The 21,055-nt window shown below is 39.6% G+C and overlaps 1 protein-coding gene across 3 annotated transcripts; it reads left to right on the forward strand.

Moving 5' to 3' along the window:
* The first annotated feature begins 16,499 nt into the window (after positions 1 to 16,499).
* CFL2 (cofilin 2) lies at positions 16,500 to 20,821 on the forward strand. 3 transcript variants are annotated; one of them, XM_074365659.1, is made up of 4 exons: positions 16,500 to 16,656; positions 17,723 to 18,030; positions 18,152 to 18,228; positions 18,313 to 20,821. In XM_074365659.1, exons 1-4 carry the CDS (start codon positions 16,654 to 16,656, stop codon positions 18,423 to 18,425), a joined length of 501 nt encoding a protein of 166 aa, XP_074221760.1. In that variant the 5' UTR covers positions 16,500 to 16,653; the 3' UTR covers positions 18,426 to 20,821. The 3 variants fall into 3 exon arrangements, with proteins under 3 accessions (XP_074221760.1, XP_074221762.1, XP_074221761.1); XM_074365661.1 differs by lacking the exon at positions 16,500 to 16,656 and adding an exon at positions 16,680 to 16,776; XM_074365660.1 differs by lacking the exon at positions 16,500 to 16,656 and adding an exon at positions 17,507 to 17,609.
* The last annotated feature ends 234 nt before the right edge of the window (positions 20,822 to 21,055 follow it).

Genomic DNA, 21,055 nt, shown 5'->3' on the forward strand with positions numbered 1-21,055 from the left:
TCATCCCCACCAGCCGGTCCTGATGTATCCCCCTCTCCTTGCACAGCGTCAGTAAACACCAAGTGAGGGGTTAGGACTCACCACTGCCCCGCAGTAATGAGGAGCACCCCCCTTCTGGTGTCAGCACAGCCTGACTGGAAAACTTGGACTTCTGCCTGCATCTGGCAGTCACAAGGTACAGCCCGTTTCTCTGTCAGTGGGGTTAGAGAAGGCCAGCTAAAACAGAAGGTTTAAATAAGATCTAGAGTCTCATAATACAGAAGTGTCCACAATTCAATCAAAAATTATTTATACCAAGAGTCAGGAAGAACTCAAACTGAAATTGGGGAAAAAAAAAAAAAGATACCAAACATTTTATAATTATTTGACAAAGATTTTAAAGCAGCCATAACAAACATGCTTTATGAGCAATTTTTTTTCATTTTCATATTCTTTTTCGTTAAAGGTTATTATAAGATATCGAATATAGTTCCTTGTGCTATATAGAAGAAATTTGTTTTTTAATCTATTTTTATATGTAGTGGCTAACGTTTGCAAATCTCAAACTCCGAAATTTATGAGCAATTATAAACACACTTGTAACAGACGAAAAAATAGAAAGTTTCAGTGGGCAATGGACTATTATTCAGCACTAAAAATAAATAAGCTATTAAGCCATGAAAGACATGGAGGAACATTAAATGTATATTACTAAGAGAAGGAAGCTAATCTGAAAGTCTGTGTATTATATAAATCCAACAAATGGCATTCTAGAAAAGAAAAACCTATTGAGATAGTAAAAAGAACAGTGGTTTCTAGAGGTTAGGGATGAGGGTATGATGAGTAGGTGGAACATGGGATGTGGAGGACAGTGAAACTACTCTGTATGATACTGTAATGGTGGGTATGTCATTATACATTTGTCTAAAGTCAGAATGTATGAGAGTGAACCCTAGCATAAACTGTGGACTTTGGGTGATAATAATCTGTCAATGTAGGTTCATCAGTGGTAACAAATGCACAACTCTGGTGGGATATGTTGATAATTTGGGAGGCTCTGTATCTCCTGCTCAATTTTGCTGTGAACCTAAAACTGCTCTGAAAAATAAAGTCTATTTTTTTAAAAATGGATACACTCAAAAACAGTACAGATACATCAAAATGGAATTCTAAAAAAATATTTAGCCCATAGGAAGGCAAGAAAAAGAAAGAAAAACAGAACAAAAAGAAAAAATGAAATAAAATGGCATACATAAGCCCTAACATCAGTAGTTACATGCAATGTAAATGGTCTAAATTCATCAACTAAAGAATAGAAATCGGCCAAGGACTCAGAGAGAGGGAGCAAGGGTTGAATAAATGGAGCACAGGGGATTTTTAGGGCCATGAAATTGATCTGTATGATACTGTAATGATGGCTACATTTCATCATAGATTTGTTAAAACCCATACAATGTATAGCACAAAGAGTGAATCCTAATGTAAACTTAAATCTGAGTTTTAGTTAATAATAGTCTGTCAACGTTGACTTATCAGTTGTAATAAATGTACCACACTGGTGGAATAGGGGAAACTGCGGGCAGCTGTGGGGTGGGGAAAGGTTAGGAGCTATATGAGGACTCAGTACTTTCCACTCTATTTTTCTGTAAACCAAAAAGTGCTCAAATAGCCTAATATTTTTTTAAAAAAAGAGATTGGCAAAATGGATTAAGAAACATGACCTAACCATATGCTGTCTACAAGAAACTCACTTAAAATTTAACTATATAGCTTGAAAGTTAAAAGAATGGAAAAATACATAGCATGCAAACATTGATAAAAGACAACCAGGATTGGCTTTAATATTAATATCACTTGAAGTGGACTTAAGAGCAATGAAGATTACCAAAGGCAGAGAGAGACATTATATGATAATAGGATCAGTTCACCAAGAATGGTAATTCTAAACGCGTATGCATTTAGGGCTGCAAAACATGAGGAACAAAAACTAATAGAACTGAAAAGAGAAATAGACAAATCCAGTCATAGGTAGAGACTTCAACACCTCTCTCTCAACAGGAGAAGAACTAAGCAGAAAGTCAGTAAGGATACAGAATGAAACAGCATCATCAACCAGCAGGATCTAATCAACACTCATATAGCACTCCACCCAACAACAGTGGAATACACATTCTTTTCATGTACCCACAGGACATACATCAAGATAGACCATATCTTGGACCATAAAACAAACCTCAACGAATTTAAAAGAACTGAAATCATATAAAGTGTATTCTGTGACCACAATGGAATCAAACTAGAAGTCAACAATGGAAACAACAAGAAAACCTCCAGACACATGGAAAGTAAACAACATACTTCTGAATAATCCATAGGTCAAAAAGGAAGTATCAAGAGAAGTGGGAAAAAAAAAAAAACCACCTCACATTGAACAGAATGAAAATGAAAAAAAAAGAACAGCGACACATCAAGGTCTGTGGGACACACAGCTAATGCAGAACTAAGAAATTTGTAACACTAAAATGCATCTCTTGGAAAAGAGGAAAAGTCTTAAATGAATAAGCTCCCACCTCAAGACCCTAGAAAAAGAAGCTCCTGGGGGCTAGTCATACCTGAAGTGCCTAAAAGGAAAAAAATGCAAAACTATTCTGAGTGGACTATGTCTCAGTCCAAGCTGCAGAATACTGCCACAGATGAAGCCCCATTGAAAATGAACCCAGAGTCCAAAACTACGCAATCAGTATACACGAGTGTCCACTGAGAGGCAGTGTGGTGTGCCGGCCACAGTGTAGGCTTTCAGTTCAGATGGATCAGGATTCCATACCTGGCTGTGTCTAGTCAACATAATTGCTCTGATCCTCAGTTTCCTCATAAGACAAAGATGGCACAATATGCTTCAGAGTACCTTTGTGAGGATTAAATGAGGAAAAAACATGCAAAAACTCCTTGCATATATTATTCAACTTTTCATTTTTTAATCTAAATGAATTTCTCTTAGAATTTTAGTCCCAGGAAAGAAAACTATTTCTCCTTGTAGACTTTATGCTGCTGCTGCTGCTGCTGTTGCTTCTCTTTTTTCTTTTTTTCACTTTTCTGCTTCTCTTTAGTAGCTACTTAGAGCTATGCAACTCAAGGACTTCCCCTTTTGCTTTGACCACCAGAAAACTTACAGCTAAACTGTATTGTTTTATCATCCTTGTGCCCTTTTTTAAATTGAGGTATAATATACTGATAGCAAAATGCAGTATCTCAACCCTGTGTCTTTTAAGCAACTTTAAACCCTTTTTTTTTTTTAATCGCTGGGGGGTAGTTTCCACTGTAAACAAACAAATGGATGGAACTACCCTTAGAGTCATTTTCTCATTGCTTCAGACTGTACCCTGCCTAAACTTTATCCAGCTATCCCATGTCTGTTATTCTTCTATGTTCATCCCAAGATTGCAAGTTTCCATTTGAGGGGTTAAAAAAAGCAATATGACACAGAATGATTCAGTCTGCAACAGTATCGTAGCAAAAGACTAACACTTTCAAAGTTCTTGGATGCTGACGCTAGGCTATGGATCAAATGATGAGAAATACGCCAGTGGTACTAAAGGCGACTTAAACTCATCAATGATGAGTTTTGCCTTCCTCAGGGCAAAACGGAAATTGCAAAGACAGTTGATTATTTGATGTTCTGTATCCCATTTTCTAATGGTGCTTTTTTTTTTAATCGAAGTATAGTTGATTTACAATGTTGTATTAGTATCTGGTGTACAAGATAGTGATTCAGATATACATATATATATCTTCTTTTTCATTACAGGTTACTACAAGCCATTGAATATAGTTCCCTGTGCTATATACAGTAGGACCTTGTTGTTTACCTATTCTGTGCATAGTAGTTTCTATCTGCCAATCCCAAACTCCCAGTTTATACCTCCCTCCCCATTTTCCCCCCTGGTAACCGTAAGTTTTTTTCTATGGCTACAAGCCTTTTTATGTATTGTAAATAAGTTCATTTATGTCATTTTTTTAGATTCCACATATAAGTGATATATGATATTTGTCTTTCTCTGTCTGATTTAGTTTACTTAGTATGATAATCTTTAGGTCCATTCATGTTGCTGCAAATGACATTATTTGATTCCTTTTTATGGCTGAGTAATAATCCATTGTGTGTGTGTGAATATATATGTGTGTATATATATATATATTCACACACACACACATACCACATCTTCTTTATCCTATCATCTGTTGATGCACCACATACCACATTTTCTTTATCCAATCATCTGTTGATGGACATTTAGGTTGTTTCCATGCCTTGGTTATTGTAAATAGTGTTGCTATGAACATTGAGGTGCATGTCTCTTTTCAAATTAGAGTTTTCTCTAGATATATTTATTCCCAGGAGTGGGATTGCTGGGTCACATGGCAACTCTATTTTTAGTTTTTTAAGGACCCTCCATACTGTTCTCCATAGGAGCTGCACAAATGGTGCTTATTTTTTATTATTAAAAGTTGAGGATGGTAGAGATGAGAATATCCCCCAAGTCTCAAGTATCTATTCTTAATTGAAAGGATAGATAAGCAGAGACAACCACAGTGTACTTCTTTGAACTCTTTTATATCTGCTTCGAGAACTATCACTGAATTCTCTGCTTAGTTTACCATTAGAGTTAGTAGTGGGTTGGTTAAGCCTTTCTGTAGAAAGTGTTGGGCCAATAGAGTTCCAGGACATAGTGGATACTCAGTAAAATAGCAGGGCTGTTAAGCTTGCAGGGGAGAAAGCCAAGAGAGATGTGCTGGGTCGTGTTATAACAGCATATTTAACTTCATCCTGAGATCTCCCAGATCTCAGTGAGGCTGGACAGTCTCGGCTTATTGCAGAGGAAGAAAAAAAATTTTTTCAAGCCATATGCTTCTTTCCTAATACTCTTCCTCAGTTCAACTCAGATTGTAATAATTTGTTTAACTTGTCGCGTGCCCTAACAATGTCATCTCTTAGGACAAACAAAGATGAAAGGTTCACCAGTCCCGACCATTTCTTGACAATTTCTTGGAGGGAAAGGGGCAAACTACAAATCAAAAGAACATCTGGAAATCCATCCTGCATAGTACAAAGTAAGAGATCTGTAACTAAAGCAACTTATGAATGATAGACTCGTCATGAACAATTTGGCTACATCTGGTAGAATTAGAGAAAGTGTGTGGAGAGTTCACATGTGTTAGAAATCCCAGCAGATCAAAGACTGAACTTGAACTCTTTCCTAGTAGATCCAAAAAACGTCTGCCACTCTCCCTACACAAATGCAGAAGGAACTCCTTGTCTCTCTAAATGTGCATGTTACTTTTAAGGTAGGAATGCCAAGGGCAGAATCTTGAGGAACTAACTTTTTGAGATGAAGGCTCTAGCAAAATTATCTTACTGAGATAAATAATGCAATCATTACATTTAAAAAAAAATTCTGACCTATGGCCAAAAAAGGATAAATGGTCAAAAAGAGACAACAGTTTAAAAATCTTTTAATAATTCAAATATATCCTTTGGTTATTCCTATTTCATATGAATTTAAAAATTGGGATCAAAAAGTATGTTTCTACACAGCCGTGGCAAACTGTCCTCATTGGTTTGGAAAGGGCTTTCAAGGATAAAGGTTGTCTGTCATAGGACCCAGCCAACCACACCAGCATTCCTTCTTGACCATGCTTGGACAGCCCAATAAAAACCTTTTCTCTTCTGTGGTGTTCCTTCAGAGTCACCAAGGGATTAGAGGCCTAAATGCAAAAAACAAAACTTTAAAATTATTTGAAGAATATATAGGAAAATTTGGGGGGTGGGGGTGATTCGTTTGTTTATTTATTTATTTTTAATAGAGGTACTGGGAATCGAACCCAGGACCTTGTGTATGCTAAGCACTAGCACTGAGCTATACTCTCCTGCCTAGGAAGACATTTTTATGTCAACATTGGAAAGGATTTCCTCTCCTTCTCTCTAGTCCCATTAGCCTAATGAATTGCTTCTAATCCTGACTTTGTCCCATATACACGCATATTTTTACTTTTGTAATCAATCAAAGATACAGTTTCATAGTGAGCACCTCTTTATATAAAATTACATTATAGATATTTTCCCAGAATTATTCCATAATTATTTTAATTGGTTCATTACGTTCCAAGGAATTGATGTCATAATTTATATAACTATTCCTATTGAGATTATATTCAGTTTTCCCTGTGGTTCACAATGTTACTATGATTATCAAAGAGTAGATTCTAGATAAATACTTGTGGGATTTGGATAAGGACTCACTTCAAGGCAAGATGATGTGAAGAATCCTTGTAGAGATGCTTTTATCTAGGATTGCCTGATTTAGCAGATGAAAATACAGGCCACCCAGTTAAATTTGAATTTCAGATAAACAATATATTTCTAGCAAAGAGGTATTTCCCAAATATTCCATGGGATATACTTATACTAAAAAATTATTAGCTATTTATCTGGAATTCAAATTTAACCAGGCATCTTTTATTTTACCTGGCAGCCTTACTTGAGAAATTCCTTTAGAATGGTGCAACTTCTTAATCATTTTTCCCTATGTATTGCTAGTTTTGGTTAGATGACCATTCCTGAATCAATTAGATATTACTCAAGAAAGGAAGGCGGGGTGGTTTGGTTGTTGGTGGCACCTCAGTGTGTCACAGACCAGGCCATTAGGGCTGTATTCCCATGCCATGTACCACAGAGTTGGCATTAGGGCCTTTCTCAGAGAAAAAGAATCATTGTGAACTGGGAAATGAACCTAAATTGGTGACTGTGCCAGGCACCTTAGGTGTGGTTGGGAGGGATGTTGGGGAAATTGCTCAGCCCATCAGAGACATTCTACCTATCCACATAATTTATGATAATTACATTTCTGGTTCAGGATTGCTGTACAATTATTGTTGATTATGGCTTGTTTATAAAATCTATAAATTGAGAAATTACTTGCATTGTTGGAATACACGTGCGCGCGCGTGTGTGTGCGTATGTGTGTGTGTGTACATATGGAGAGAGAGAGAACAGTTTACTCTGTAAATTGCCTAAATAATGACAAAGGGCACTGGCTAAAAATGTTGAGAATAAATTTGAGGTTGAAATAGCCAGGAAAAAATCCCCAGTAATACTAAATAAAACCATCTGTGAAAGTGGCAATCCCACCTTGGGAAAAGAGTTCAGTAGCTGGAACCTTACTTCTAGTAATCATGTATCAGGACTATTGGGATAGATTTGGTTGCATAAAACAAAAAATGGTCCAGGCAAGTAACAGCAGCTTGAATAAGACAAATTTCTCTGTCATATATGTAAAAAGTTAATAAACAGAAACCTCAATTAAATAAAGCTGGAAGACCAGAAAGCAGAGCTCTCATGCCCTTGGAGGATAGCAGAGCCAAACAGGAAGAAGAAAGCCTTGTCTTTTCTGGCAAGGTCTCAGCCAATGAAAAGCCATAGACTCTTCCACTGTGATAGCCCAACCAACTTCCCTTTCCTCCACGTGGAAACCATTCTCTTCCCTTTGCCTTGTGAAGAACTGCGCATGGCTTGCCATGGTTGCAGACCCTGAATTGCAATTCTTTGCTGATCATAAATAACCCCATCTTTGCTGGAGAAATATCTATTTGATTTCAGTAAACATACCAAAGGAAGGCTGTCCAGGACTAGTGTGGTGGCTCCACAGTCCACAGAGATCCTGGCTCCCCCAATCTCTGCTCCATCATCCCAGCATCTGGCTTTCATTCTCAAGGTCATCTCCTGGTGCAGGTACCATATGGTGGTACCATAACCATCAAGTCTGTGCCACAAGCCAAAAGAAGGAAGAGCAGAAGGGCAAAGAGAACACACCTTCCAGCCGGCTCAGCACCTTTTAAGCAGCCTCTGGGAAGGCCACATATCAGATGAACTGGTCACATCTCCTGGTCAAAGAGGTTGGAAGAGTCAGGCTGTTAGCTGGGGGCATAACTCCAAATAAAATGGATATTCTTTTACTAAAGTAGAAGGGGAGACTGGACCCTGCCAGCACCAGCAATCTCTGCTATGATGGTCAATCCCACTTGAGAGGATACACATTTCAATCAACTTTAAAAGGTGGCAGCTTTCTGTTTCATCCTTTCCAACATTAAGTGAGCCAAGAGCCATCAGAGTAGTGGGTCCCGGCCCGCCCCATATGTGTATAGACAGTTTGTAGAGGGAGAAACACTTTAAAAGCCAGTGAAAGAAGCCAGCCTCTGCTTGGGTTCTTGATTGGTCTTTAACCCTGGGGCAAAATTGTCTGTTAAGGAGGGAAATACTGGCGCCCTTAATTAGAATTTAAACCTAAGACATTGTAATAATTGAACAAGTAATTAAAAGCAAAACCACTTTGGTAAAACGTCTAGACTTTTAAAATACCATTTTACTATAAAATTTTAAAGCCTTCATGTCGCTCTCCCTGTTTCAAATTTTTTAATAGTTTCCTGTAACACTTGGAATAATACCCCCAAATCCTTAACAGTATAGGCTCCCAATTTTAATCCGTTCTTGGCCCTTAATATCTCTGTAATTTTTTCAAGGCAAAATTTTTTCTTAGGCCAGAAGAAATACCTAACAGGTCTGTTTATTAAGCAATTAGGTCCAAACGACTTAATGTTTATGTCCTAACAGCCTTAGCGCGGCTGGGCACTGCATAAATTCTCAATCCCTGGAATCCGATTGGACACAATCGTCCTCATTTCCAGCTCCACACTGATTTTCCCAGGGGACTTGTTTTTCATCACACGAACAGCAGAGACACCCCCCCACCCCACCCCCCGCTAAGGAACCTAGAGGGATGATCTAAAATGAAAGAGGAAACCAGCTCCACTTAGTAGTTCCCTTTCTGCCCGACAGATGGCGCTATGTTTCCCTTAAATTTTAAAGCATCCGGGCGCCTCTGAGAGTTTGCTGGGGCACCTAGGGAGCCTAAACCCACGATGTGGGACATGGTTTATAGGTCCTGCATTCACTGGCCCCTGACCACTTCTTCAGCCTCATTTTGTACTTCTCTCCTTGTCCCCTACACTGTACCTCCACTGGACTTTCATTTTCCCCAAAAGGTGAAGCTCTTACCCTGCTCAGTCTTTTTTTCATGCTGTTTCTTTTCTTTGGGGAACTCTTCAACCAGAGAACACTTCCTCAATTTCCACAATTAATATCAGGGCCTCCTGTTATTTTCTCACTAGACTACACACTCCATGAAGGCAGGGACCGTGTCTCTTTTGTTCGTCTTACACCCAGCGCCTAGCACAGCTCCCGGCACATAGGAGGAACTCATTACTTAAAAAAACAAAACGACAGTCCTGTTGGCATGCTTATTAAAAAATAATTAATTTTCAGACACAAGTAATCTAGTTGTGAAATAGAAGAGAAATTTCTTTCTTGTTGTCAGTCGATTAGCAAGCAATTATAAATCTAAAAATTTATAGCATTTTAGAATGTGACTGCTAGCATACCTATTACAGCATTTAAAAAACAAGTTTGAGGGAAAGAATCATCTTTTCAACAAATGGTTCTGAGACAAATGGATATCCACGTGCAAAAGACTGAAGTTGGACCCTTACCTCGACATACTAAAAAAAAAAAAACATAACTCAAAATAGATTATAGACCTATTCATGAAGCTGGAACTATAAAATGCATAGGAAAAAACCAAACAAACAAGGGCATAAACTTTATAAATGTAGGTTAGGCAATAGTTTCTTACAACACCAAAAGTACAAGCAACAGAAGAAAAACTAGATAAACTAGACTTCATCAAAATTTCAGAATTTTCTGCTTCAAAGAACACCATTAAGAAATGCCATATTGTACATCAATTATACTTCAATTTTTTTAAAAGGACACCATTAAGAAAATGAAAAGACAGCCCACACCTACAGAATGGGAGAATTTTTCTGCAAATCATATGTCTAATAAGGGACCTATATCCAGGATACATGAAGAACTCTTACAACTCAATAAAAAGACCAATAACCAATGAAAAAAGTGGACTAAGGATATTAATAGACATTTCTCCAAAAAAGATATACAAATGGCCAATAAGCACATGGAAAAATGCTCAGCATCGTTAGCCATTAGGGTACTGCAAATCAAAATGACAGTAAGATACCGCTTCATGCTTACAGGGATAGCTAAAATAAAAAAGATTAACAATAACAACTGTTGGTAAGGATGTAGAGAAATTGGGATCCTTGTACATTGTGGGTGAGATTGTAAAGTGGTGTTGCCATTTTGGAAAAGTCTGACAGATGGTTAAACATGAAGATACCATATGACCCAGTAATTCCACTCCTAGGTATATACCCCAAAGAAATGAAAATATATGTTCACACAAAAATTTGTACACAAATATTCATGGTAGCAATATTTACAATAGCCAAAACCAACTGAAATGCCCATCAACTGATGAATGGATAAAGGACATGTGGTATACCTATGCAACAGAATAATATTTGACCATAAAAAAAGAATGAATTACTGACATACTACAGCATGGATGAAGCTTGAAAACGTTACGCTAAGCAAAATAAAAAAAAAAAGCCAGTCACAAAAGGCTGTGTATTATATGAGTCCACTCATGTGAAATGCCGACAGCAGGACAGTCTACAAGAACAGTAAGTTAGTGGTTGCTGGGGGCTGAGGGGAGGAAGGAATGTGGAGTGACAGCAGATGGATATGGGTTTTCTTTTGGAGGGGAGGGGGGGTGTGATTAAAACTTCCTAAAATTAGGTAGTGGTGATGGATGTACAACTGTGAATATACCCCAAAACACTAAATGGTGCACTTTAAAAGGGTGAATTTCATGGTATGTCAATAATATCTCAACATAGCTGTTATTAAAAAAAAAAACACCTTTGAAAAAATTTTTTGTTTCCCTTATCCCCTGCAGAATAAAATTCTGACTGTAGGATTGTATACAGGCTCATAAGAACTGGTACCTCCTACCACTCCATCTTCATCACCTACCAAGCGCACAGGCTCCAGTCATAGCTAACCACTTGGGGGTTCCTGTGCTTTACTGGTGCTGCTTTGGCTTTGTACATCGCATCCCTTTGCTTTGAATGCCCTTTCCCTAGCTGCCTTGTTAACTCCCATTTGTCCCTTAAGACCCAGCTCACTCCAGCCCGAGCTGGTGGCCCTTCTCTGTGCTCCCAAGGCATCCTATACACACGCATGGGGTTGTCCCATAGACACTGGCTTCCTTGATGTTTTCTCACAGAACTGACTTTCTTCAAGGCAGGGGCTGTGTTATTTTTATTTTTGCATTCCCAGCCCCCAGCAGAGGTGCTCAATAAATGAAAAAAGGAATGAATGAATGAATGGAATCAATAAACTCGTCTCATTCTTGATTTGGTTTTTCATCTCTTGCCTATTCTTATTCATGTCTGTTAAGATACAGTTTCAGTATGTTACATTTTTCATGCCTGTATGATTTTCTAGGATATAAATATCTATAGCTTTTGTAATAAAGTAAGCTAAACAAAGGCTCTCCACCTTAAATAAATTACTAGCAAGTTTCTTTTCTCAGATGCTGTTTTTGTATGGTTTGTATAATTAACTGGTTACTACTTATCATCGATTCAATTAACACCAAGACAACTGATAGGCGGGTTCTGATCAATGTATCTGTGAGTAAGTGAGTTGAAACTAACATTTATAAATAGAGTTTGAGACCAACTTGAACTACATTTCTCTACTTACTGCCTTTCACTACCGCTACCCTTTACCCCATCACCTCTTCCTTGACACAGATTGCTAAGTTCCTTTACTGTGAGGTCATGTTTCTAAATTAGAAAGAACTAAAGACCCAAAGTGAGTTGTGCGGATCAGAGAGTGAGTCACAGAGATCAGACTCCAATACACATCTCCCACTATGTTTATTTTCTAGTTCTAAGTTCAAAGTTGGATTTAGAAAAATGCATGACTTGCCTCCTTACCTGTCTTTCAGCTCAGGCGTGGGTTAGGAAGAGATGTCAGCTGAAGCAGGCACGTGGGTAGAAAGGTGCATTTGGAAGCAGTGAGCAGCTTTACGCTTACGTTTGTCTTTGTCAGGAAGTGGCTGTGGGAGCTGAGTATGATGTGTCTTGACAGGGAGTGGGGCGCAAACAGAATTTTTCTACATAATCTTCCAGATTCATTGTTTTAGCTAGGACTTGAAAAATGATTCTAAACTTTTACACGCCACAGAAACTCCATCTAGTTTGCTTCGTGGGAGAAGGTGCATTAGGGGTGTTCACTTTTCCAGTTTTCTAAGGAATCTTAAGCACACAGACTTTAGCTGAGCCTCACAAATCAATACCAGTGAGGCTTGGGATTACTTCGTGACTGTTGCCTGTGAATGGGTCAGATCACGCTCTCCCCTTCACTCTGCACTGGTGGTAACAGCCCCAGGGTTCCTTTTCCTGTGCTGGAAGGAGCTTTAAATCCATTCTCTCACTTGATCCTCACCGTAACCGAAGAGGGAGGAGGAAATATAATCCCCATTTTACACATGAGGAAACAGCTGTAGAGCAGTTAAGTAAATGGCCTGAGGTTGCACCGCTGCTGTGTCAGAACTGAGATTACTGTCACTTAGTTCCTAATGGTTGTTTGTTGCTGCTATTCGTGTGTGTGGTGCATCCAATGGAAAATTAGAGTTTAGACATGTGTGTGTGTGTTCTAGTACTGGATTGTTTAGGGTCCTTCTGGTCCACCTGATAATCATTTCCTTGGACTTGAAATTGCTAAAGGGAATAGATGTGGTGCGGTAGGCAGAATAATGGCCCCCAAAGATGTCCCTGTCCAAGCCCCAGAACCTGGGAATATGTGACCTTACATAGCAAAAGGAATTTTGCAGGTGTGATTAAGGAAATGATTTTGAGATGGGAGATTATCCTAAATTATCCAGTGGGTCCAAAGTCGTCACAACAGTCCTTAGAAGTGAAAGAGGGAGGGAAGAGAGGGGCAGAGATGTGACAGCTGACGCAGAGGTGTGAGGGATGCAATTGCTACCCGGGGGTTACAATAAGGAATGTGGGTGGCATCTGGAAGCTGGAAAAGGCAAGGAAACAGACTTTTCTCCTACAGCTTCTGAAAGCAATGAAGGGCTGCCAACAGCTTGACTTTAGCCCCACAAGAGTCATTTCTGACTTTCATGTCCAGAACTGTCAGACAATAAATTTGTGTTGTTTTGAACCACTAAATTCATTGTGGTTTGTTACAGCAGCCACAGGAAACTGATACACATGATGTCTGACACTCAGATTACAAAACCGTGCAGCAATGCTTGGTAATTCTGTCCCTTTCTCTATCGAGTGGTGGTAGGTTCCGGTTATAAATAACAGGTGTGAAGAGTTGTTACTGGCCCTGATGTCGTAAGAGCCAGCCTCACAAGAGCATGTGGAAAGTCTTCACAATCTTCAGGAGCTTCTTTTTTGTTCTCTTTATAGCACTAAAGCAACTTAAAATTATTACTTTTTGCTGTTGAGCACCTACTGTGTACCAGATTCCAGAAATTCAAAGATGAGTAGGACTCAGATCCTAAACGAATTTCCAGTCTGGCAGGGTGGCAGAACACATGAACAAGTGATTACAATGCAATAAAATATGTGCAAAGATGAAAAATCTCTTCAGGAAAAGAATCCTAGTACATGGGAAGTGTGAACTCTGTCTGGGGAAGGGGAGAGGAACACGGAGGCTTGGAGAGGGGTTGATGTCTGCTGGGAGGAGAGACTAACATCTTCGGAATCCCCAGCTTTGGTAGGAGAGGTTCTAACACCTTATCTAGGTCTCCATGTCCCCAGACTTGGTCTCTGCCAGTGCTATGGCCCTTCTGGAATCTCTTTGCTGCAAATGTCAAGGCTGAGAAGGGAAGGGGGCCCTGAGAGGAAGAATTCAGTAAGGAAACTTGCAGGTACCCACACAGAGCAAACGTTTGGAGCCCTAGAGATTCATTCTCCATGATTCCCTAGGAACCTCAAGAGAGATCAAGAAAGTAAATGGTTTCATAAACTCTAACATACCACCTAATGTAAAGTATTATTATCTACTTGCTTGGCATTTGCTTAGACACTGGGAAATTTCGTTTCAATTTTCATTTCTATACTAAGTCAATCTTCCCATCAGGATAATAAGCACAAACTATGGACATAGAAACTAGGTCTGTTTCCTGGGCAATACTTAGCATGCTCCTCTTAAAATATATTAACTTTTGGATATAAGAATTTATCATACAAACTAGTGAGACAGGAAGGAGGCAGGGTACAACCATCGAAGGAGACAGCCTTTGAGGAGAGGACAAACTGATTACCAAGATGGCAGAAGATTTGACTTCCAGTAGACCTTGAGCCTCATGGCACATCCACAGGGCCATGACAGTTCCTAGGCTACCCATAAAAGGCACAAAAGTGGGTGGGGGGCCCAATTCCTGGAAATCCCTGCCCCTTCCCCTAAACAGTTGGAATAATCCTCCTACTTATTAGCATATGAAATTACCAAGCCCATAAAAACTAACAACCCAGGACATAGTGATCGCGCGCTCTCTTGCCTTTTGAGACAGACTGCACTCTCTCTATGAAGTGTATATCTGCTTTTACTTTAAACTAAACATCTCCACACCTCTTGGTCTCTCTTCCTCTCCCCATTTTGAGACAGCCTGCACTCTGTCTATGGAGTGTGTATCTCTCTGAATAAACTTGCTTTCACTTTACTGTGCCTCGCTCTTGAATTCTTTCCTGCACGAGGCAAGAACCTATTCTCAGGCAACACTAAGGCGTAACCTCTTCTCATGATTTTCCATTCCTAAATTTACTGAATCCTGAGAATATATACACAGCATTTCCTGAGAAACACTGGCATACTAGGAAACTGAATTTTAAAGGTGGAAGACTTTAAAGATAATTAGAGCTTGTTACACAGATAAAGCATCTGAGGTCTGCAAGGGTTGAAAGCCCTTTGAAGTTACAGAGACAGGGGCAGTGCCAAGATTAATACTCAAGTCTCCCAACTCCAGCCCAGAGTTCTTGCCCTTACTCTGCACTTTTGGGTTAGTTCACCTTAAGGTTTATCTGGACTGACTTACTATTTTGCTCCCAAAAGTTTTAGGCAATAACAATTCTACCTTTTTAGTGCAAGTCTTTTTCACAAAATAAATTCGACTATTAATCAGATTTTAAATACATTTTTCCAATTTTACAAATGAAAAAAGTAAGGTAGAAATGAAAAATGTTCAAGAAAAAAAGGTAGCATAAATCAGCCCAAAGTAATGCAACACTTATTAAATCTTCCTTTTATTATATATAAGCACATAAAGTATTTTATTTAAAACATTTGCATTATAAACTCATAAAGTGTTGAATCTTTCTGAAAAATTTCCTCAAAGCATATAGTGACAAATTTTTCTACGATAAATTTGATGGATACTTGTAAAAAGTATCAAAAAGGTTTAGTTAGAGAAGAGGCTTGACTTAGTTATACGGGCTTTGCTAGAAGAAGTTGTGGTTGCCAAGAAGAGGAGGAATCTCTACGCTTGGGTCCACTTACTTGATGCCAGCTGTCATAGCTGGGGCTATGAAGAGAAGACTACTCGTAGAGAGTACAATCCATTTCCTACGAAGTCTAATATATAAAAGGATATTACCAAGGGATGTTACTACCCAATTTCCTCCCTCTTTTTATTTTTATCTCAATCACAGACTTTTTTTTTTTTAATTTAAGTGTAGCTGATTCACAATGTTAGTTTCAGGGGTACAGCAAAGCGATTTACTTATATATACATATTTTCAGATTTTTTTCCATTATAGCTTATTACACGAAGTTGACTGTAGTTCCCTGTGCTATACACACAGCATATACACTAAATATTCCCTGTGTGTATATACACAGTAGGTCCTTGTTTATCTGTTTTCTATATAGTAATGTGTATGTGTTAATCCCGCACTCCTAATTTATCCCTCCCTCCCTCTTTCCCCTTTAGTAACCACAGTTTGTTTTCTATGTCCGTGACCAACCACAGACTTTTGGGATGTGATTTTCCACCTTGTTTTTGCTGAGTAATTCAATCAAGGGTGGGGTAACCTCACTGGTGATGGTGTTTTTTCTCACTGAATTGGAAGAAGGAGATCTAAGTAATTCACGCTACGTCTTACGGGGGCTTTCCAAAATGACCAACAACGTAGGAATCCAGCCCCTTTCCGTGGCGGAAACCACATGCGAATAAAAGGACACCTTGGCGCGCCGTTCCGCGCACACGCGCTCAACCCCGGGAGCAGCGCCCTTGCCCATCGGAAAGCAGTGTGGAAACGCGCCCTTGGGAGCCGAGCACCTGCCCGGGCAGGTGGACGAGTCAGGGCCGGAGGCTAGACGCCGCCCCGCCAGGGCCCGGGGCGCGGCCCGCCAGCGCGCGGCCCGCGGGGCCTGCCGGACGTGCGCGGGGTCAGGCGGAGGACGCGGGCGGGGCGGCGGGCGGAAGGGCCGGCCCGGGGCGTGCCCACGTGACCGCCCCGCCCGCGCCGCAGCCCCCCGAGCCGCCGCCGCCGCCTCTCGGGCCGCACTCCCGGCGTGCCCCGCACTCGCCGCCGCCCGCACGCCCCTCCTTCTCCTCGCACAGCCACACAGCCGGAGCCCGAGCCGCCGCCGCAGCCTCAGCCGCGGGCACTATGGTAAGGCGGGCGCGCCGGCCGGGGGCCAGGGGGCCGGGGCGCTGTGAGCACAGCCCCCAGCGCGGCCCCGCGGGACTCTGCGCCTGAGGCCGCCATTTTAACCTGATTTTGGCCTCCAAGGTGGGCGCTCCTGCGTTGCGGCCCCGCTGCTGTCTTCCAGCTGGCCGGCCTGCCCTCCAGCCGTCAGGCCCGCCCGACCGCGCTTCGGATTCCTGGGGGCGGGGAGGGCCGGGGTGCGGGGAGGCGGGCGCGGGCCGGGGGTCGGGGCTTGAGCGGGGCGGGGGGCGGGAGGCGGCCGGGGGCGCCGGAGGGTCCCCGAGCTCTCCCCTCGTCCGTCGCCTTTGCCCTCCGGTACCTAATTTTCCTCCGCACGCGCGCTCTCAGATTAGTACGTGCTGTACAGCCCTTGCTGAAGGCTTTCGGTGAGGGTCTTGAGGGTCTGTAGTAGAACCCTTAGAGGGAGATGAAGGAGGTGGGAAAACTGTTAAAAAATGCTTTCTCGCCGTAAAAAGGTTTTACACGAGATCCGTTAGTTTTGAAGTGTCTGCATTTGAGCTGTGAGGCAATTATGCTGTAGCCGTGGGCGGGTTGGTGTTCACACTTGATTCTCTTTCCTTATGAGGAAACGACACTGGCTAGGATGGCTTTAAAGAAAAAAAAATAGTAGAAGCATTAACTGAAATCCAAAAGTGTTTTTTTAAGGCCTGCCGGGTTGACACAATACAGAAGGTATTTTTGCTGCTGCTCCTGAATCTCTGACATCACCCAGTGAAATAGGAAACATTTCAGGGATGGGACAGCCTGTGTTTGTCCCTTTCCCTCTACCTTCCATTTACTTCAGCCTCCAAATCCCATTTTTAAAAAGGATGAATGGGGCAGGATGAGTTAGAATCGTTAGATGCATCATATACTGCTACTGAAAATGTGGCAAAGCTGATTGGACTCCTTGCATGGTATGATGCAATTTTTGATGTCCAGACTAAAGTGAATCCTTTCTGGGCAAACAGTAATTTTGGTTAAAACCAAAATACTTGTTCTGAATTACTGTTCCTTCTTTACTTTTCAGGCTTCTGGAGTTACAGTGAATGATGAAGTCATCAAAGTTTTTAATGATATGAAAGTAAGGAAATCTTCTACACAAGAGGAGATCAAAAAAAGAAAGAAAGCAGTTCTCTTCTGTTTAAGCGATGACAAAAGACAAATAATTGTAGAGGAAGCAAAGCAGATCTTGGTGGGTGACATTGGTGATACTGTAGAGGACCCCTACACATCTTTTGTGAAGTTGCTACCTCTGAATGATTGCCGATATGCTTTGTACGATGCCACATACGAAACAAAAGAGTCTAAGAAAGAAGACCTAGTATTTATATTCTGGTGTGTAAAAACAAAAGAAAAAAGTACTTTTAAAATGCAAGGATTGTTATTAACATAGTCAGTTTTACCTTTGTTTTTCTCTTAAGTGGGATTTAACAATTGTTTGTCTTTTTTTCCATAGGGCTCCTGAAAGTGCACCTTTAAAAAGCAAGATGATTTATGCTAGCTCTAAAGATGCCATTAAAAAGAAATTTACAGGTACAAACATTGAATATTTTGTTCAGAGGAATTACTCTTTCTTAACTGTAATAAAATGATGTTTTGTTTTGTTTTGTTTTAAAGGTATTAAACATGAGTGGCAAGTAAATGGCTTGGATGATATAAAGGACCGTTCGACACTTGGAGAGAAATTGGGAGGCAATGTAGTAGTTTCACTTGAAGGAAAACCCTTATAAAATGACAGTCAAGTGCCATCTGGATCTTAAGGAGCTTCCATTTCTCCAGCTCAGTCAATTGTAATAGTTATTAGGATTTTTTTTTTCTTCTCTTCCTCTTCCCACTGGGTCCTTCCAACACAATGAATGAAGGAAATATCATTCATGTAAGCAGCCTATCAGTCATTGCCATTAGACTGTTTTAATACTGTTACTTTTATGTAGAACCCAAGGAATGCCTTCCCATCATATTTTAGCCAAAACAACTGGTTATATGCCTCCCTTGGAGCAAGCACTACAATGAATGTGATTGTCAATGTGAATAGTTTAGAATACTGCAAAGGGTTAAGCTAATTGAATGCCTTGAAAGTATTATCCACTGGTGAGATGGTAAACTTTATTCAGTATTATTTATAGTTGCACTTGATTGCAGTTCTGTGAGGCTCAAGCATTCATACACCTCACCTGCCTTGGCAAGACTATTTTTTGTGACATGGCAGCACGGATATAACACTATGCATTGAAAGCACTTTTTTTGTAATGAGTTTAAAACCCCATCCCAAAAGGAATGCCAATTAAGTTGTGTTAACTGTGTCATCAACTTATCCTAGTACCTCAGTGTTCATTCCTGTTACCTGGGTATCTTCTTAAAAGAAATAGCTGTTATTATTAATGCCTTTTTGTTTTCCATTGAGTGTACACTACTGAATAAGTGTAGGAGTTTTGTTTACCATGTAAGTCTTGCAACACTAAAGGTATTTTGAGTATCAGTCATGATGGCAATTTCTGTATAAAAGAGCCTTAAATGGAACATTGTTTTTGAGATCAAACTCCCCACCCTCACAAAAATGGCCACGTTGCAATAAAAATTGTGGCATATTACAGAACGTTGCCTTGTTTTCCTTGGACATTTTGCAAAATACCATGTGAAGCAACTCCACGGGTAAACAGCTATTATTAATCTCTGCACTGGTCATTTAAGAACTTTTTTGTACAGTATTTCATGCATGATATTTTCCAGTTTGTTGGGTTTATTTGGTTTAAAAAATATTCTATCCTAAAACCAACTAATATAAAATATTATTGTTATAGAGGGGTTCTTTTACAAGCTTTAGTTTATTTCCTTATGTGTTAAAATGATGATCAGGAATTATTTTTTTGCACTTTGACATAAATACTCTCCAATATCTGATTTGTTCTCTGGATAAATTAGGGTAGTTATTTTTTTAATTCACGTTTACATTTCTAAATAGTTCAGTAGTAGAAGAAGCAGGAAGCTCTTATTGTGTATTTGGTCATAATGAAAATAACTTGTAAAATGTTGTCCTTCAAAAGTTTAATTACACTTCCCATGTTTAGGAACTTTGATTTCAGCTACTATTTCTTAATATATATTACAAATTGAAAAAAAAAGAATTGATATAGCAGTCTTAAACATTATTAGTGGGGTTTGGCTGTGATCCAGACAGCTCTCCTTATAGAGAATTTGATCTGTTCAGTGTGAGCAGTTTGCTGTTAGCCAGAGCTATTTATGGCAAACACATGCTTTTGTATCTTGTCATAGTTATCCACAAATGGCAAAACTGGACTTGATTCTACTGGTATGCAAAACAGGCATGCTAGTAAGCAGTGGATTGTAGCTTAGAACTTAACCCCATAGTGCTGACAAATGCTCTTATTAGAAAACAGGAAATGAAAAATCCCCCCTTTTTTTAATGTGTGGAAGTAATTTGAGTTTAATTAAATATTTTTCCAAATATTCAAAAGATTTTTTAGATGAAATCAAAAATAGGAGTTAAATGTCTAGGTTTCCCTTTAAAATTATATGAATGTCTTAGGATCTTTTGTACTGAGCAATTTTATTTCAGGCTTCCAGCTGTCCCTGTGAATTATCCTAGACATTTTGATGGCTTTTTGATCAGGCCAAACTCATAAGGAAAGCATGAGAATACTGACATATACTAAAGCATATGTGTAACTGATACTTGTACCATGAAATTTTATTAGTTTCCTCATTCTTCTGAAAAGTAAGGGACTCTAAATAGGTTATGAGGTATCTTCTGGTTTTATAGCTGATTTTTCAACTTTCTTATATGCCTCTTATATAATTTCAGAGATTAAATACTGCTTTAAACTGTGGTACTTTGATTTGTTAGATTGACAGGAGTAATACTAATATTAGTTCATCTTTGTGCATAAAGCCAAAAATAATGGTAATTAATTGTTCATATGTTACTTGAGACTAATTTGGCATCTGAAATGATCATTTTACTTTACAATCATTTACAATGAAACACTGTTCCAGTTAGCTTTAAAAGGTATACGGTGCTACTTAGTAAAATATTGAGGACAATATTTTACTGCTAGCTTGCAAAATAATAAGTGTTTAAAAAATAAAATATATGAAAATATATAAAGCTGTTGAGATGTGTTTACTTATACTCTGGAACACTAGAATCTTTTAAACTAATATTGCAGGTAAGACACCATTATCTTTAGTCAGTTTTTTTAGGATTTCAGCTGATACACTTTCTTGTTTAGAGATACCAATATTTTTTGAAAACTGAGTGTTGTAGCAGTTAATTTTGACATTTTGTGACAAATGGGAACAGTTGGCATTTGTCCCAAACTGGCTATCAGCTGTTGTTTTC

The sequence above is a fragment of the Camelus bactrianus genome, chromosome 6 (assembly GCF_048773025.1).
Source record: "Camelus bactrianus isolate YW-2024 breed Bactrian camel chromosome 6, ASM4877302v1, whole genome shotgun sequence".
Classification (NCBI taxonomy): domain Eukaryota; kingdom Metazoa; phylum Chordata; class Mammalia; order Artiodactyla; family Camelidae; genus Camelus; species Camelus bactrianus.